This window comes from Drosophila albomicans, chromosome X, assembly GCF_009650485.2.
Source record: "Drosophila albomicans strain 15112-1751.03 chromosome X, ASM965048v2, whole genome shotgun sequence".
In the NCBI taxonomy this organism is placed as follows: domain Eukaryota; kingdom Metazoa; phylum Arthropoda; class Insecta; order Diptera; family Drosophilidae; genus Drosophila; species Drosophila albomicans.
In genome coordinates, this window is record NC_047627.2 from 9,824,218 (window position 1) to 9,842,421 (window position 18,204).

At 33.3% G+C, this 18,204-nt stretch overlaps 1 protein-coding gene across 4 annotated transcripts in view; it reads right to left on the reverse strand.

Moving 5' to 3' along the window:
- LOC117577852 (carbonic anhydrase-related protein 10) overlaps nt 1–17,931 on the reverse strand; it is a 56,971-nt gene extending 39,040 nt beyond the window's left edge. For all 4 annotated transcript variants that reach the window (XM_052006347.1, XM_034262796.2, XM_034262795.2 and 1 more), the window contains exons 1-3: nt 17,850–17,931; nt 17,553–17,655; nt 5,497–5,573 (exon numbers count right to left, since the gene is read on the reverse strand). In XM_052006347.1, the coding sequence (XP_051862307.1) occupies nt 5,497–5,554 (58 nt within the window). In that variant the 5' untranslated portion in view covers nt 5,555–5,573; nt 17,553–17,655; nt 17,850–17,931. The remainder of the gene's footprint in view (nt 1–5,496; nt 5,574–17,552; nt 17,656–17,849) is intronic.
- Nucleotides 17,932–18,204: the final 273 nt, after the last annotated feature.

Sequence of the window (18,204 nt, forward strand, 5' to 3'; positions counted from 1 at the left end):
TTTAAGCGAAAAATACTATACTTTCTCTTATTGCCTTTGAACAACATTAGTAGACAATTTTAGTATTTCAAATTAATTTTGTGGTTGATTTCACGCAGCCGCTCCACTGTGGCCTTTGCTGCTTGCACACATTCCCAACCACTATGACTTCTTGAGCCATTTTGGGTGCTGCCTCACCTTTTGACGTTCACATTTCGTTATGATTATTGACGTTCGTGTTATTGTTGTCGCTCCTCTGTTGCTGTTGTCGCTGTCGCCGTTGTTGTCGCTGTTGTTGTCGCTGTTGCTGTCGTTGTTGTTGTTATCGTTGTTTTTGTTGGGTGCGTCTGAAGTGCTTATTGCTGTATTGTGAGCTAAAAAATGTGGTGCCCGCTTTTAGGGACGACCATTACTCGTAACAGAGAAAACACACAACAGGTGTTGCTATTGGTTTTCATGTTCGACCTCCCTCATTCCTTTACACTGGGCACTTTGTGCGTGCGTGTGTGTGTGTATGTGTGTGCGTTGCTCGTTGATATAGCCCATCGTTATCGATGGCGAATCGGTGGCGTATGCGTAATATCATCAATGCTTAATTAAGCGTAAAATGCTGCCACACTTAGAAAGCAAATTTCGGCACGCCCACTGCTTGCCACAAATGATCTGTAAGTAATGCTTTGCATTCGCCAAACACAAGCACACACATACATATGTATATGTCTGATAGCTGGATAGTGAAATTCGACAAAAATTAGTGCAAAACTCTTGAACTATGAGTCGCATTTGAATCTGAACTTTAAATATGGTTTATAGTACATCTCTATGTATATGTGTTTGTTTGTTCGTATGTCGTTAGCGTAACTAAGTGGAGAACGTAGCGAGAAAGGGCACCGCGCGTAAAATATGAGTTGAAAATAAAATATTATGACCGACCAGTGCCATTTATTAGCAAAGTTTCCAAATGGCAAAATGCATTGCGCAGAGCACAAAAAAAAAAAAAAAAAAAAAAAAAAGCCAAGTCACAGTATAACCATTACGCTCGCATTCCCCCTCCCCAGCATTACTCTTCCACCCCGTCGTCATCATGAAGCCGCCGCCTCTTTCATTCATCTGCCAGTTGACCGACGTTTTGGCCATTATTTTCCAGTGTGGAGCCAACAATTGAGCCAGCTTAGAACTGAATTGAACTCAACTGCCAATTGCAGCTGGCATTCAATAAAATGTAAGCGTCAAACGCCTGGCCAATTATTTGTGACCACATCGAAGCACTGTTCCCCTCCTCCTCTCCTCACCCAAAATAAAAAAAAGAAAAGGTCCAAATAAGATAAACTTGGACCAGGCAATGACGACGCCCCCTCCTCACTCCTCACTCCTCGCTCCTCGGTCCTCCGATCCCTCGGCAAGTCTTTGTTTGTGCTATCTTTTGTTTTCCGTTAGTGCTGGAAGCATTGTGCAAATGAAAACTGCACTTCCTGATTTGAGCGGCTAATTTTCATTGTGCCAGTGAACCCAAAAATACAAAAAACAACTAATGACGCTGCGCTTCTGTAATATACCCTATAACTAGCTCTAAACCTAGCGTTTAATGTGCTACAAGACAACTTCGGTATCGAATTTTCTAATCAATTTTAACCGATAATTCTAAAAATGGAGAAAAACTTACACAGCTTTAAACATTTCAATTTAAATAACGAATTGATAAATATGGTCTGCATGATTATAGATTTTGAAAATAATATTGCAATATTTCAAATTCAAACACTGCCGAAATTAAGCTGTAAGAATCTAAAATTCGTATTTCGATACCAAATTTACAAAATTCACACAATTTTAATTTCAATTATAAATAAATGAAGATAACAGGCCTATAACTATGTTTTCTAATGTTTTAATATATTTATTTAATTAGAAATTTATTGGCTTTAGTCAACTACAAACTATGCGATGATATTGTAGTATTTTAATAGAAAGAATAATAATTCAACATTTTGGAAATAATATTTCAGTATTGCAATATTTCAAATGATGTGGAAATTAAGCTGTAACAATCTGCCCCTAAAATTTGAATTTCGGCAAAAAATCTATGTTTATTTATGTTTTCTAATTTTTCAATATATTCCATTACTTAGAGAATTTTTGATAACTGCGAACTAAGTACTGATATTACAGCATTGTAATAGAACAAAGTAATAAAAACGACGCTGTAAAAATTAACTCATTAAATAGCAATGATACTTATATTAAAACTAAAAACATAGCAATGTAAATGTTGCAAGAAATAAACAAAAAATGAAGCTATTAAAATCTTCTACTAAAATGTAATTTTTGCTTAAAAATGTACTAAACAAAAAACACAATAAAAAATTAAAATTATAATTAAATAAATACAAAAGAGTTAACTAGGGTTTCTTTTTATTTAGAGAATATTTGTGTTACAGCGACTCCAAGATAGGCAAACAGGGAAACAAAAAAAAAGCTGTAACAATCTCTAATTAAAGTTGCATTTTCGGTTAAAAATTTACTCAATAAAATGCATAAAAGTGACGGTTTTTTCTCGCTCGGCAATGCTGCGCATTTATTTTAATTTTATTAAATTTCTTGTGCAAATAAATAAATATTAATATTTACAAATGCACTTTGACTTTTTATTCACCTTTGCCATACCTGATATACCCCTCATATTCTGTCGCGACGATAGCGAAATATTTCTACGGCCGTTTTTAATTAGCGCGCGAGTCGAGCAACTTAAGCGTTGTTGGTTTTGTATACACTGCTCCCATTGAGACTGGGCAAAGGAGCATTTAAGGTTTGTGTTAAGGTTTGTGACAAGCACCAACAGACTGATATTGATTATAATAAATAAATAGCATACCAAAATTGATTTAGCCTGGTGAACTATTAGAAAATTAATAGACCAAAAAAGTTACATAAATATTGAAAGATCTGCTAAGAAATTAAATTATTTAAAAAAAAAGAGCAATCAGTTGTTATCTTAAACTATGTGATAATATTGTTGTATAAAATATTACTCTCCACACACTTTTCATGATATCTGTAAGAGTATCTAAGAGTCAGTTGATGAAGTACTTATCGGCTTGTTTGTCAATGCTCAGCGCAAATTAAAGGCAAATGGCCAATGATGACGATGATGATGATGACCTGCAGGCCAAGCAACAAAGTCAAGAGTGGAAGTAACAAGTACAACAATAACAAGCACTTTCGGTCACAATAAAATTCATTCCAAAAATTCAACTAAGCGTGTGTCCAAAAATAAAAACAGTTCAAAAATATATTACTGAATGCGAATGCACATAGTAGTTTAGTTATAAATAGTATTTTGTATATACTATTTTTGTTAAATAGTATTTTGTATACAATATTTTTGTTAAATAGTATTTTTATTTACTATATTTAGATACAAACTAACATACATATATGACTTTAAAGACGGGATGGAAGATTTTGGGGCAGCTTGATTTGCTCACATGACTGCAAAATTTTAGGCGCCCAGCTCAGTTTCTCCAGCTTCTGTTTTAGCTCAGCTTCTGCTGCGGCTGCTGCATTTGGAGAGATTCGGCTGCTGGAGTTTGCACTCGCACCTGCTGTTGGGCAGCTCTCGACACTTTCGACTGATTTATCGTCCATAAAATTTATGTTTAGTTTAATCGAAAGGCGCACTTTAAGTGGGCCACAAACAAGGCAAGGGCGAGGCAATGCTTATCAGCAAGAATAAAGGGTCTCTCACAAGAACCAACGAGACGAAAGACAGACCAAGAGAAGCAGAAAGAGAGAGAGAGAGAGAGAGACAGAGAAGTCACTATCCTCAAGAGGCGCCTTGGCGCCAAGTTAACTTTTTCCAGAGCCAATGTAGAATTAAAGATGCAGAATTGTGCAGAGGGCGTGGAGTGATGAGTGTGCACTACAACTGCACAACTAATATATATATATATACATACATATATACATATATAGCTTGCACCTTGCCGACCTCGTCGTTGTTGCTTGCTTTATATCCAGGCGCTTCTACGAGACGGCAAATCGTACATCCAGACAGAGACGCAACTATTGCACAATTTTTGACGTGAATTTATTGCAGTTTTTATACCCTCTGCACATTCAAAATGAGCACAGAAAAAAAAACATAGAAGTAGAAATGAAGGCATTATAGCTTTGTGCAAAGGTATATGAGCGGAATAAGCAGGCATCTCCGACTTTATAAGATACTAAAGAGTGTTGTGAATATGACCGATGTGGCATAGTCAAAAATCAACATATGTATGTATATACGTCTTGCTGAAATAGAAAGTCATAATCGTCAAGATAAAAAAAATACATACATCACATAAAATTATGTAAATTATTTCTTAAGCAAAAGAAATTGAAAAAAACGCCAAAATTTCAATAAATGTCAAGGAGGAAATTTAAAAAAACAAAACTAAAATCTTCGAATCTACTTAAAAAAAGGTATAACTAAATATTATAAATATATTAAATAATGGTATATCTAATCTAACTAAAGAAATGGAAAATAAAACTAAAAACTTAGAAATTGCTAAAAATAAAAGTATAACTATATATAAATTGTATAATAAATAAAAAGCAAAAATATGAACTCCATTTTATATAAATTTCAATAATAAAAAATTAAACTAAAAATAAATCTTAATAACTTCCAACATGATAGAAATAAATAGAAATAAAAAATGTAAATAGGTACACAAAGAAGTCCTTAAGGTTTTATTCTTACCCCGTATCTTACAGTCGAGCACGCTCAGCTGTTTGTTATCTTGCATCATTTGCATGGACGGAAATAGTGCGTTTTTAATTTATTTAGCAAAAAAAAATAGTCTTCTTTCATCTTATAAATTTCACTACTTTTTATTTAATAGAGTACACTCGAAACTTTGCAACCTATTTAATCGAGAGGATTTAAGCATGGTCACGCGTATTGTCCATCATTAGCTCGTGTACAGCTCATCATAACAAGGATATAGCATTGATATGGTAGCAGCATAGCCACAATGTTGTATAATCCGTCATTTAAATCGGGCTCACTTGCAATAGTTCAGCTAAATAGCTAAAAATCACCATATCAACTGTTAGTGTGCTCTTAGTTCTGGTCGGCACTCATATTTTCATCTGCCGGAGCAGATTTCCAGTACTCTATATATTATGTGTCCATGCGAAGGGATTAGTTCGATTTGAATTTAACAAATAAATGTTTGACTGTGTGTATTTTTGAATGTGTTTTGAATGCAAATTGGTAAGCACGCATTTTATTTTAAGCATTTTTTTTTCATTTTACTTACCCTTACATTTTTCTATTTTATAAATATGTTTTCTAGTGATATGTATATACAAATATGTACATATCTAAAATGGGACAAAAATAGTTGCTAATCTTTAAATAACAAAACAAGGAAATCAATAAAGTAAATAAGTATGTGTACTTCAATTTAAAATTATTTTTTAAGCACAGCATTCCGAATAATATGTATCTAACTTATTATAACTTACCTAGCATCCTTGAAAGCAGAAAAATAAAAGTGTAGCAGATTAATTGTAACAGCTCCATAATTCGATATGTTAGGGAGCTGTAAATGAAAGAATTTGAATATTTGTTCGTTAATGTTAACCAAATTATCAATTATATTAGCACTTTAAGTAGTTTTAACAAAACGTCAGAGGATTAAGTTAAAAGAGCCCCAACTCAGCAATACTTGAATCTCAACATGAAGTACATTTGTGCCATAAATATATCAATAATTCATTGTAAAATTTTATGTTATACAACGAAGTTAATAGGAACATAAAATAACTGACTTTTAATAAAACTTTTCCAAAGAAAATTCTCTATTTGAAAGTATGTATTTCACCAGAAGAAAACATCATCATCATTCATTTGTAAAGGCGGATCCGCTTAATGGGCGTGGCCAAGCAGAAGAGCTGCATTAAGATTGCACTTTAAGAAATACTTACTAATATGCGTAAGTATATGTATGCAAGCTGAATACATATACATGTATGTCTGAATGTGTGTGTGTGTGTTTCTAATAAACTTTTGCGATTGCACTATAGAAAATACTTACGCATATTAGTAAGTATTTCTTAAACACATGCACACATACATATGTATATGTGAGAGTTGGGAAATCATTATGAAGCTATCCTGGCTGACCACGCCCACTGTGCGGATCCGCCTTCACAAATATCTCGGTCCGCCGCCTAGTCAAACACACACACACACATTTGGCACACATACACTCAAATTTTTGGCAAGCCATTTTTGAACACGATCGTTTACCAAGCGATTACTTTGAATGCATTGAGGTTCTTTGAAACTATTTAATAATAGTCACAACTGTTGAGCAACAGTTGATCATAAGTATCTGATGTACGCTTGGCAATCTTTCTGAAGCTCTCCTGCTTGACCACGCCCACTTACCACACCCGCCTTCACAAATATCTCGGTCCGCCGCCTAGTCTCACACCTTGACATGCAAGTTTTTCACCTTCAGACAAATTTTTGGCATGCATTTTTTAAGCCAATCAATTACCAAATGATTGCCAATAGCTTACTATGTCAATTTCTTGCAGCTCTGTTTATATTTGTCTTACCTAAGCCCTACAAAGATATAGATAGGATTCACATTTATAAATATTTGTATTTTTCGATCTCTATTTATTTTTCGTCCAGCTTCTGATGAATTATATTTATAACCTAGAGTATAAGGAATCTTTTACACATGTTTATAACCTAGAGTGTAAGGAATCTTTTACATATCATTCGAAATTAGTAAATTATCTTAACTGACTGATTAACTACTATCAACACATAGCAATGAGAGCGCTCGTAGCTACTTTTACGGAGTAACAATCCCACTTTTGTCGTTTTCAAAAGTTCGAATTGAAATCGGATCATGGAAAAATAGAATTATTATCAAAAATGCGTCAATAAATAACTTAAACAAATCCCTATTTATATTCGCTGTCCATAGTGTAGAATGGTATTATAACTATATACATATTATAAATATATACATATATATTATAACTATATACATGCAGGAAATGTATGTAACAGGCAGAAGAAGGCATCTTCGACTCAATAATTTATTCTTGATCAGCGTCAACAGGCGAGACGATACTATCATGTCCGTCTGTTAGTATGAACGCCAAGATCTCAGAGGGTATAAGAGAATGAGATATAATTATTTTGCCGCCCAAATAATCGAAAAAATCGAATACCTGGTGACATTTTGAAGATAGAGTTATTATTTTACATGATTATACATGCAAATCCAATACGAGGGTTGCTATTTAAGTTTCTGGCCTAGGTCACTTTTAGCCATATTAGGACCAATTGGCTATTTCCCAAAAAAAGTTTGGACTTTTACCGATAAAAGCTCCATACAACTTTTTCATGTGCGACCACGTTTGATATCGATAAACGATTAATCAAAAACTTACCTCGGCAGAAAAATCGAATTAACTCGTGAACACTTTCGAGCAATAATTTTTCACAACTTTCGACTTGGATTATTACGACAAGAGTGCACCGATGAACTTAAATCTTTATAAGGCGATGAAGTGCCATCCTATAGCCCTGTGAAATACTGGTTTAATGGATTCTATCGTGGCCGATGCTCGCTGGAAGACGAAGGTTGTGAAGGTCGTCAAAAAACAGACGTTGTGCCAGAAAACATTGATGCCGTGCGTGAACTGATAATGCTAGATCGTCATGTGACATATCGTTAGATAGAGGCATCCTTTGACATTTCTTCCACCAGAATACATTCGATATTGCATAAACACCTGGTCGTAAAAAATAATTGTTCTCGTTGGATCCCGCACAATTTGACAATTGCTCAAAAAAGGCTTATGTGGATTGGTTCAAAGAAATTTTGGAAAAATACATTCCCTGTGCTTCAAAAGACATTTATAAGATAGTCACAGGTGATGAATCATGGATCTATGGTTATGAGCCCAAAACAAAACAGCAATCGACCGTGTGGATCTTTGAAGACGAGCCAAATCCAACGAGCCTTGTTCGTGGAGGAAGCACTATTCAGCAAAAGGTCGCCTGTTTCTTCGGTAAAACTGGTCATGTGGCGACTGTTTCGCTTGAGCAATGTAGGACGGTCAATTCTGAGTGTTACACCATAATTTGTAAGCCTGAAGTCCTTGTAGAAATTCGAAAAACGAACAAGAAAAGATGGATCATTCCGCACCATGACAACGCGAACTCTCACACACCATCTCAAACCCGCGCCTTTTTTTGTGGTCAAAACGTGGAATTCATGGGTCATCCGCCGTACAGCCCTGACTTGGCACCCAATGACTTCTTTTTATACCCGCACATCATCGAAAAAAGGCGTGGTCATCGATTTTCGATGTCTGAAGATGCTGTTAAAGCGTTCAAAAACCATGTTTTGGAGGTGCCTCAATCAGAGTGGAAAAAGTGCTTCGACAATTGATTTGAGGGCATTCAAAAGTATATAAATCTTGCTGGAGAATACTGTGACAAACAATAAATCCATTTTTTTTTTATAAATATTCGCATTTTCATTATTAGGCCAGAAATATAAATAGCAACCCTCGTATTTGTGATTCCTGATGCGATCACATAAAAATTGAAGAAGTCATTTTAAAAAACCTTTTGTATGGCAAAAAATGACGAATGCTATCGTGTCTTAATTATCTTTGTTGACAATCTGGTATATTTTGTACTCTTTGGTATATTTTGAATATAGTACTATATAAATATAGTTTACTTTCTTACTTGCTTAGTATTTCATTTGAAACTTCGACAACTCGACAAATTGTAACCTAACTATTATTAGAGGTAAATAGAATATAGTTTGTTTGTAACTCATATTGACTTGTTACATTGCTGCTATTCGATTCAAGTACATTTCATAACAATGATGTATTATTGCAATGTTGCTTGGCCTTAAGCTGATAGCAGGACATTTAACGTTATTCAAGGTAGGTGTGTGGTAGGTGACATAACGCTCCAAGGCAAAGGCAGAAGCAGCATTCACAAGCTAAGTCGAGTCGAGCCGGAGAGCAGCAACAAATTTGTGAACCACAAATCGAGTCTCCGTCAAGTGTGACTGTGGCATGCCTCTGTGGTAGCGACTTTATGTAACTTTGCTCAACTCCTGTGCGGCTTTTGTCCTTGTTACGTCTTCTTCGTCATTCTCATCCACATTCTCATCGACGTCGACGTCGATGTTGTCGCCCCCTTTGACTTTCCCCCTCCCGTGCAGTCCAACGGCCAAGGATTCTACTATTTGTAGATTGTTGTCGTCGTCCTGGCCTATTAGATATTATTATTGTGCTGGACAGCAACAGCAAGCAGCCAGCAGCAGTTACGATGGTGGCGATGGTGAAGAGTGCATGTTAAGTGCCTTATTATCCTGTATATATGTGTATGTGTGGCCATACAGTTGTCAAAGGACATGTGCGCAGGCAACGGCACAGGCACATGTCCTCGCTGCCACTTTGGTGATGAGCTGCCTTTCTCCTTTCCATTCTATCGACTTCAAACTGCTGCTAACTTGTGTGTTGCATTCATAGTCCGAAGAAAGGCAAATATGCAAAAGCCAAACACGAGCAAGGACATGGCGAGAAGTGCTCGAAATGATTAATTTGTAATCATTGGCTGTTGTTTATTAAATAATTCCATTACTTAATTTGCACAATATTTCTTTATATATTCTTTTTTAATTATAATTTTGTTGTCATATTTAGATTAGGCTTTTTAAAATCTAATCTTTGCATAAAAGTAAATTAAAATTGCAGTTTAATTTACATGCATAGAATAATTCTGTAATGTTTGTACATGATTGTTGAGAGCATGAGTGTTTTGCCCTCTAACCCTACTGCCTAGAGTGCGCTTGTTTAATCTTGAGAAGAAGCCGAGAGGAAATAAAAGTCGTCTCTCAAATAATAGCTCATACAATTTGGCAACTGCAATTGCGGATGACTGCACTTGTGAGTTATCGTTATAGAAGAGTAAATTTGCGGACAAATGGGCGCTGGTTAGCTTCAAATTCCCATTGACATTTCAACAATAAACAATTACTTAAAAAAATCAGAACCCCACGAAATTTAAGTCTCTGTCAGATTTATAATATAAATATCGTTTTTTTTAAGTTATTTGTTCTAATGTTTTTATGTTATTCAAACTTTAAAAAATTAAAAAAATAATTTGGAAAATAAAATTTTAAAGTTTTGTAATATAAATTTAATACTACAGTTAGTAGTAAGTCCTTTTCAGATTAATGCACACATCGTTTGGACCTTTTAAATTTAAATAAATCATAGACAAATATTGTGTTTACAAATTTTAACTTTTGTTATATATAATTTATTCTGCAATCAATAAAATTCCTTCTCAGATTAATATAAATTAAGTTTTTATTATAATATAATATAATATATTGACATAAATTGAGTTTAAAATCAATTAAAGTTCTTCTCTGATTAATACAACAAATATACATAAAAATTTAAAGTAATTTACTTTTAATGCAACTAAAAATAAAAAAAAAATTTTAATTTAAAAATTGTAACTTTTTTATATAATGTTTGGAGTTGAGCCAAACAAATTCTTCATTAAATATATTTAACATTATACAATTTTTGAATCATTCACATAAATTCAATCACTTGCTAAAAAAAATAAAATGTAAATTGTGAAGAGCAAAACAATTCATATTAAAAGTGTTCCAGTATTTCCGAAAAACAAATTGTGATACAATTTTAACACATAAAAAGAATTAGTTCGTGTCGAAAGTCTTTTTATGTATTCACTAAAATCTATAATGCTCTTTTTGGATGCCATCATCAAGCAATTGTTTTCGTCTAAAGTTCTTTTTTGCACATTGCATTTCGTCAGTTTGTTTAATAAAATGTAACGTAACGTTTGGGTGTGAAATGAATGACTTAATACTATTTGCTGATTAAACTAGCTGCACAAATTTAAATTTTATTTATTTTTTGTGCTTACAACATTTATAAATTGCACCGAAAAAGTTTTCAATAATGAATATGCAAAAGTAAATGTGCATTTTTAACATTTTAATATGCATGGCAGGACTGTCACATGGCAAAAAAAAAATAAAAATAATGCAAAAAGTAGCAAAAAAAAAATGCGGCAGCCAAAAAGAAAAAACCGCCAACGGCAACGAAATAAATTTGTCAGCCATTGCAATATTCTTCTTTTCCCAGGCGGCCGGCCAACTTCAACGAACTGGACCTGGCCTATCGACTAGCCCTGGCCACGTAAATAAATAAATACACACAAGTAAAATGTATATGAAGCGAACAGAGACCGCGAGACCAATGCAATGGATGGAAACGAGCTTCCATTTCCATTGCCCATTCGTTCTCTCTGACCCTCAATCCATTCTCCATTCTCCATTCACCATTCCCCTCTTTCACCATTCACCCCAATCCACATTCGCATCCACATCCAGAAATTGCGCATGAAAAATATGGAAAGGCATTTTGCCACCGACAGATTTTTGCAGCTGCATCCGCATTGTTCTGATCCAAAAACTGACAATAATTGTCATTTAGTTTCGAGATGTAGGAGAAAGCGAAGGGCTGACCGGCTGCTCGATTCGGTTTGGTTCGGATTGAGTTGGGTTGGTTTGGGTTGGTCACTCAGTTGGGCAATGGTCGACAAAACCTTGTAAAAGATGCTGCAGATGCAGCAAGCCAACAGTATTTATTTAAAACAAATTAAGAAAACGATGGCCAATTGCAGCTATTTGCCCTTTTGCATGCATTCCATCGAGGTATGAATATTTTTCCCTGCCCATTGACCATATCTTGATACGGTGTTTCAAGCAAACAAATAACATGTAATATGATTTTACTTGAGTGAATAACAGTCACATTTTGTCAAATAATGTTAGAAATAAATAAGTAAATAAAATAACAAATGAAATATTTATTTTGTCATAAATGGATACATATTAACAGAAATATTATTTAATTGAAATTCCTTTGCTTGCTAGAAATATTTTCCAGCTTTCTGGCCTAATAGTCGAATACCGTTAAGATAAGTGTTGGAAATTGCATAGCAAAATTCACAATTCAACATATAAATATCGATTAAAAGTATATCGCATTTGATATCGACTTTAAAGTTAAGAGATTCGGTTCCATACGCATTCTTCTGAAGTTAGTTAGTGTTCTGATCTGACAGTGAATAGCAGCAATTGAGAAAATCTATAAGACTCAAGTACCAAAGAGTTACTTTTGCTTATCTGCTTACTACTTATGTATGTTAAATGTATTATAAGTATCTGTTTCAATAATAAAAGTGAAACGTCTTGAATCTTTATTAATTTTTAATCAAATATAAAAAAAAAAGCTATCAATCTTTTCTTCACAATATCTGATCTAAGCTAGGTCTGCCTTATCAGAGTGACTGATTCATTTACCACTTTAAATGCGAAGATAACTTTCATCCTTTTTGCCTATAAATTATCGTATATATTTTATTAAATATTGTGTATAAAGAAGGTCATTAACGAAAAGATTGTATTGACAAATTTCAATATAAAGAATAATTGTATATTTATATTTATAAAAAACGTCCGAATTAACAGGTGATATTGCACTATATTGTATCTTCTATCATGTCATTGTCTTTGCATTTAAAAAAATGTTTTTTACATTGCAGTTTTTATTTAATCATTTTATATTATTACATACGCATTTGCCTTAAATTAATTGTCAATTCGTCTCCACTTTCAATTCCATTAATATACAAAATTCAAATTAAATATGCCACACCAAACTATAAGTAAAGCAAGCTACTGCAATGCTTTTACTAAGTGTTAACAGCAGTAAACTATAATTGACAAAGTACACAATAAAATGTCGAAAGAACCACAAAAGTTGACAGCCTATAAAAAATTAAGTAAGTTACATTTCTAGCTTTTGTAAAAAACATCTTGGCATCACAATTACAATTCAATTAATTTATCTGTGTCAATAAGCTCGCTTTCAGTATCATTTAAAAAAATTAAAAATTAATTGAATACACAACGTAATGCATTTACTTTATAAGAGTACCAAAATACAGTTCATATAGAATATTTAGTATATATTTAAATAACCAGCTTAAAAATGTAAATTTACTTTCTAAGCATATAAAAGAAGAGTTTTTATTTTAACTTTATTGGATATATATAGCATATCTAGCATAAAGAAACTCTGAAAGCGTCGTCTTTTAATTAAATATTTTAGGTATTTATTATTTTTATAATAAAGATAGACGAATAGGGAAAAGTTTAAGTTTCCTTAGTTGATAGCTTTGTAATAGCAAAATAAATATGAATCGTGCGAGCTGACATTAAGGATGGCTCAAATAGGCCTGAATGAGTATTGATTCTTTTATGGACAAATTTTATGTGGCCTCTGCTCAAGAGTTATTACCGTAACTTAATAATTCTGGCACCTGATGGCGCGTGCCAAGAACAAATTTGTGTGCAATGCCTTTCAGTTCATGCCGTAGACACTTTTCTATTTTCCGTGACTATGCGAAGACACACACTCATATAAGTCAAACTCGAATATTTTTTTATGAAAATAAGCATAAAATATTATATGCCTAATCGATTGCGGTATACTTATATAATATATAGATATGTTTAATCTTTTGGTGTAGTGATTGGCAGCACCAAAATAAAAGAAGCTTTAAACATTTTTAAATTCCGCAAATTCCTGGAAATTCATATTAATATTTTTACTCTTTTAGCAAACTAAAAAATCTTTAGAAATTTAAAATATCACATAATTCTAAAAGGCACCAAGAGCTAGCTAAAATATAGAATATACAACAAGAACATCCAACAGTAAAGAATTCCACAACTCCTTCAGACATTAAAAAAAAAAAGGGTTTTCTTTTTGAGCTTGCCAAAAAGCTTCTTAATAAATTTGCTAACTGTTGCCAACAGGTGCCGTTCACATATAGATTAAAAGCCATAATTTTAAAATTAAAAAATAGCCATAGATAAAATATATTTTCAAAAAGTAATTACCGATATGCTATCAGCCAGCCAAGATATGAGCAATGAATCTTATCACTTATGCTTAACATTAAATAATATATTACATAATTTTGCATTAACATGGATGTTCAAATTAAAACATAATAATTGATTACAAGAAAATACATCTCAATTTGAATAAGACCTTGAATAATTTGGAACTTGAAAATTAATTTTAAAAATATTTACAATAAAAACGCTTTCAGTACGTAACATATAATTTCATATAAGTGTTATCTTCAAGTCATCTCACGCATAATAAAGTTCAATTGTAAGTTTACAAAGACAATTTTAGAGATATTCATCTAATCTACGCAAAATCTAAGTGGGGACAGAAAATTGCACATATGGTATATACATATAAAATATATAAATGACTGATACTAAATATGAATTCAAAAATTTTATTAAATACCATTCCTTTATGAAATTGAATAATAATTCTAATCAGTCAATTAATATGAATATCTATATTTGATGTCTTTTGTAATTTGCGTTTCATATTTAAATACATTCCCAATTTGAATACTATTTTAATACCGAGAAACTTTAAAACTGCCTTTTGATACTTGCAATGAAATACAGTGTCCACATTGCTTTTTGACTGCACATAATTGAAACGTAATTATTTTGGACACACAAAATAAATACGTGTTAAAAAGGTCAAGTAAAAAAGTTACTGAACTTGACTCTCAGCAAAAAGCATTAGTTGGCCAAAGAGCTTAAGTAAGTTTTGATTTAGTATTTTTTTTTTTGTTTTTTTTTGTGCGCAATGCGCTTTAAAGTTAAACCTAGTCTGATGGTAAAATCGGTCATAAAGCGCGTTAAAATCTGAGCATGTTGGGACGCAATCAGACTTATTTCTTAACAACCCGGGACAAACATTAAACACACACACACTCAGGCACAACACATATGGTAACACTCGGCAACACACACGCACAGACGGAGCCATTATCGCTTGGTTTGGCATTAACGTAACAGTTGCGTGAAGCATTACATACGAATTTTTTACTACGTAAACATAAACGACTGCTAATTGAAATATTAACACCTATGGGCGATGGCGATGGCGATGGTGAAAGGCAATGACGATGGCGATGGCGATGGCGTTAGAGATGGCGTTTGGCTATGGCTATGACGACGGCTAAATAAACGTAAAATGTCACCGCAACTAGCAACAACAAGAACAACAACAACGACAGCAGCAGGAGCAACCCTTGAAAATGAAATGTGCGGGTATGCAATAAAACAAAATGCGCATAACAATTGGCTAACCACGATATGAGACCTCATAATCAGAAAAACAGCCGCAAATGTTGCGTCATGAACACGCAAAGCTGGGACCATTCATAAAATTTAGAAACCATGCAGATGTAGTTTATCCTATAAAGGGACATTTTTCAAGTACAACTATCAGTCTAATCATTTCTATGAAATCTTCTCTATATACTTGTTTTAGTGTCATTAAACATTTTAATTATACATATTCTTTGACAGCATTAACAGTTAGCAGCTGAAATAATCTAACAACAACCACATAACACTTGTATGGCTACTTTCTTGTTTTTTTTTTTTAATTTTAATTATTATTATTTTATTGAAAAAACGAATACAATTCCTCATTGCAATGTATTGAGCCAAAGTGACTAAGGTCTTCAGACCAAAAATTTTAATTTTTAATATGCGTTTTAATAAACTTGATTTGGGTTTTAGATTTCTGAACCGAGACAAGCAAATAAGTATAGATCAAAGATCTGTGATTTTTATCATATCTGTTATCCATTACATAAAATGGTATTAAAATTTTCCACTATTGCAATTAAAAAATAAATATTATGACCTCAGGCTTTCTCTAAATAAGAGAATAATAAATATTCTGGTTCAATTGCTTAATAAATCAAAAAAATAAATACATAAAAGAAAAATAAAAATTGGCGAAGTCAGATGGAATTATATTCGGTCTTATAGTGAAATCATATAGCAAAGATCAATATTTCACGAATTACTCTCAGTCCAAATGAAGATAATAGTCACAACATTTACAAATGTAAAAATTGTAGCATACTTTGGAGCAAACAAAAAAAATTCTCACAACACAATGCATTGCAATGATGGAAACTAAGAGAAGTGAGAGATTAATTCGAAAGTTCTTAAAAAGTTCATATTGGTTGACTTTTTCTTGATTGGTGGCAAATCAGCTCAGTAAATTCGAAAATGACATCATTATTTTTGTAAAAAATCTAGCATGCTTTGGAGCAAAAAAAAATAGTTCTCAAAACATAATAAGAAACACTTTTAGAGTTTATAAAGAACAAACAAGTCATAGCGTTTTTCGAAGGACTTTTTTTTGATCAGCTTAGAGAAGTAGAAAATTACAGCACTCTAGTTGCATTGATTTGGACACAATTAAATTCTAAAAGAAGTTAGCAGCTTTAGAATACTTGTTAAATGTATTGTAAAAAATGTAGCATACTTTGGGGCAAAAATAGTTCTCAAACACAATGATAAACACTGTTAGAGTTCATAAAGAAGGTTTTTTGAAGGACTTTTTCATGATCAGTTCTGAGAAGTAGAAAATTACAGCACTCTAGTTGCATTGATTTGGTCACACTTAAAATTTAAAAGTAGCTAGCAGATTTCGTGGAGTACTTGTTATCATATTTCTGCGAGTTTTATTTTTAACAGCAACTAAAGTAAGCAAACGAGTTGCACAAAAGTTAGGTTGCAAAGTTAAATTCGTGTCGTGCTTGTTTTTGGAATATCACAATCGTAAAATTGAAAGCACTTTGAGTTCAAAATGTTTAACTATTATTTAATTTGAACATGCATCAGTCTGTTTGTCTTCCTCCATTTTTTGTTGTATTTTCCTTTTTTGTTTTTTTTTTTTAATGGATAGCAACACGTTGAATGCACTTCCGTTTCCGGCGTTTGACGTTGGCATTTAAAATGCAATCGAGAAACGATTAGTCAAAAATTCAACTCGTCGCCTCTCATTTGTTGTCGTTTTCGTTGATGTTGATGTTGATGTTGACGTTGACGGCGAGGCTGACGTCTCTTGTTTTTGCTGTTGTCGCTGTTGTTGTTGTTGCTTCTGTTGTTATTGTTATTGTTACTGTTACTGTATTTTGTTGAACTTGTTGAGAGAATCGTTAAAGGCTCTGAATGAAAATGACTGAGCTCTACAAGCGGTGAGTGTGTAAATGTATTGTTATTTCTTTTGTGTGTCACGTCTCGATCATGGGTGTGTGTGTGTGTATGTGCGTGGGTGTGTGTGTGTGTTTGAGTTTTGCCTTTTTGATTGTAATGAGCGCAAATTACGCTAATTTAGGCTATTGAGTTTTCTTTGATTTCCAGACATTCCGATTAAAGAAGACGCGAATTTCATTTCAACTGCAGTAACGGAACGCCATAACAACGAATTAGGATTGCCAACACATACTATACAAGTATTTCGTTTCTTGATTTCGCCCCAGTTTAAAATTGCATTGAATTTACCTTTTAATTAGACTAATTGATATGCTGCGTTATTTGTGCGCCTGCAGTTTTACTTTTGCGGGATTTTGTTTATATTGTAAGTTGTTTACAAGTATTTATGCCGCTGTTGGTCGATTGCAATTGGATTGTAGATCACAAAAAAAAAAAAAAAAAAAAAAAAAAAAAAAAAAACAGACAGACATTGTATTAATAGAAACCATATAATTAGCACAAAGTGCTTAGAATTCGTCTAATATTAGAATGGAATATCACACGTCGTCCAACAACAATTGTCGTTTAGCATCAAACGAAACTCACGTAGAAATTCACCCGCGACGTAAATTTTGCCACAAAAAGATTACAACGCACAGAGTCATGACGACCGCATATGTTAACGTTTTAAACAAAACTGTTGCTTGGTAAGTCTACCAAACACATCGAGACGGGCAATTCGAAACGACACGACTCCATTGCCGAGTGTGAGTTCAAGCACTTCGTGCCGATCCTTCGTGTGCGCACGAAGCACGTTCGTTAACACACGATGGACTGCCGTTGGCTGTGCTCCAATTTTGAGAGCCTCACTTGCAAGCGTTCGGCTTCAAAACATTGCTGTCGGCATCCAGTTGTACGTAACAGTTTCTGCCATTCGGATGTGCTAACAAATCTGCCGAAG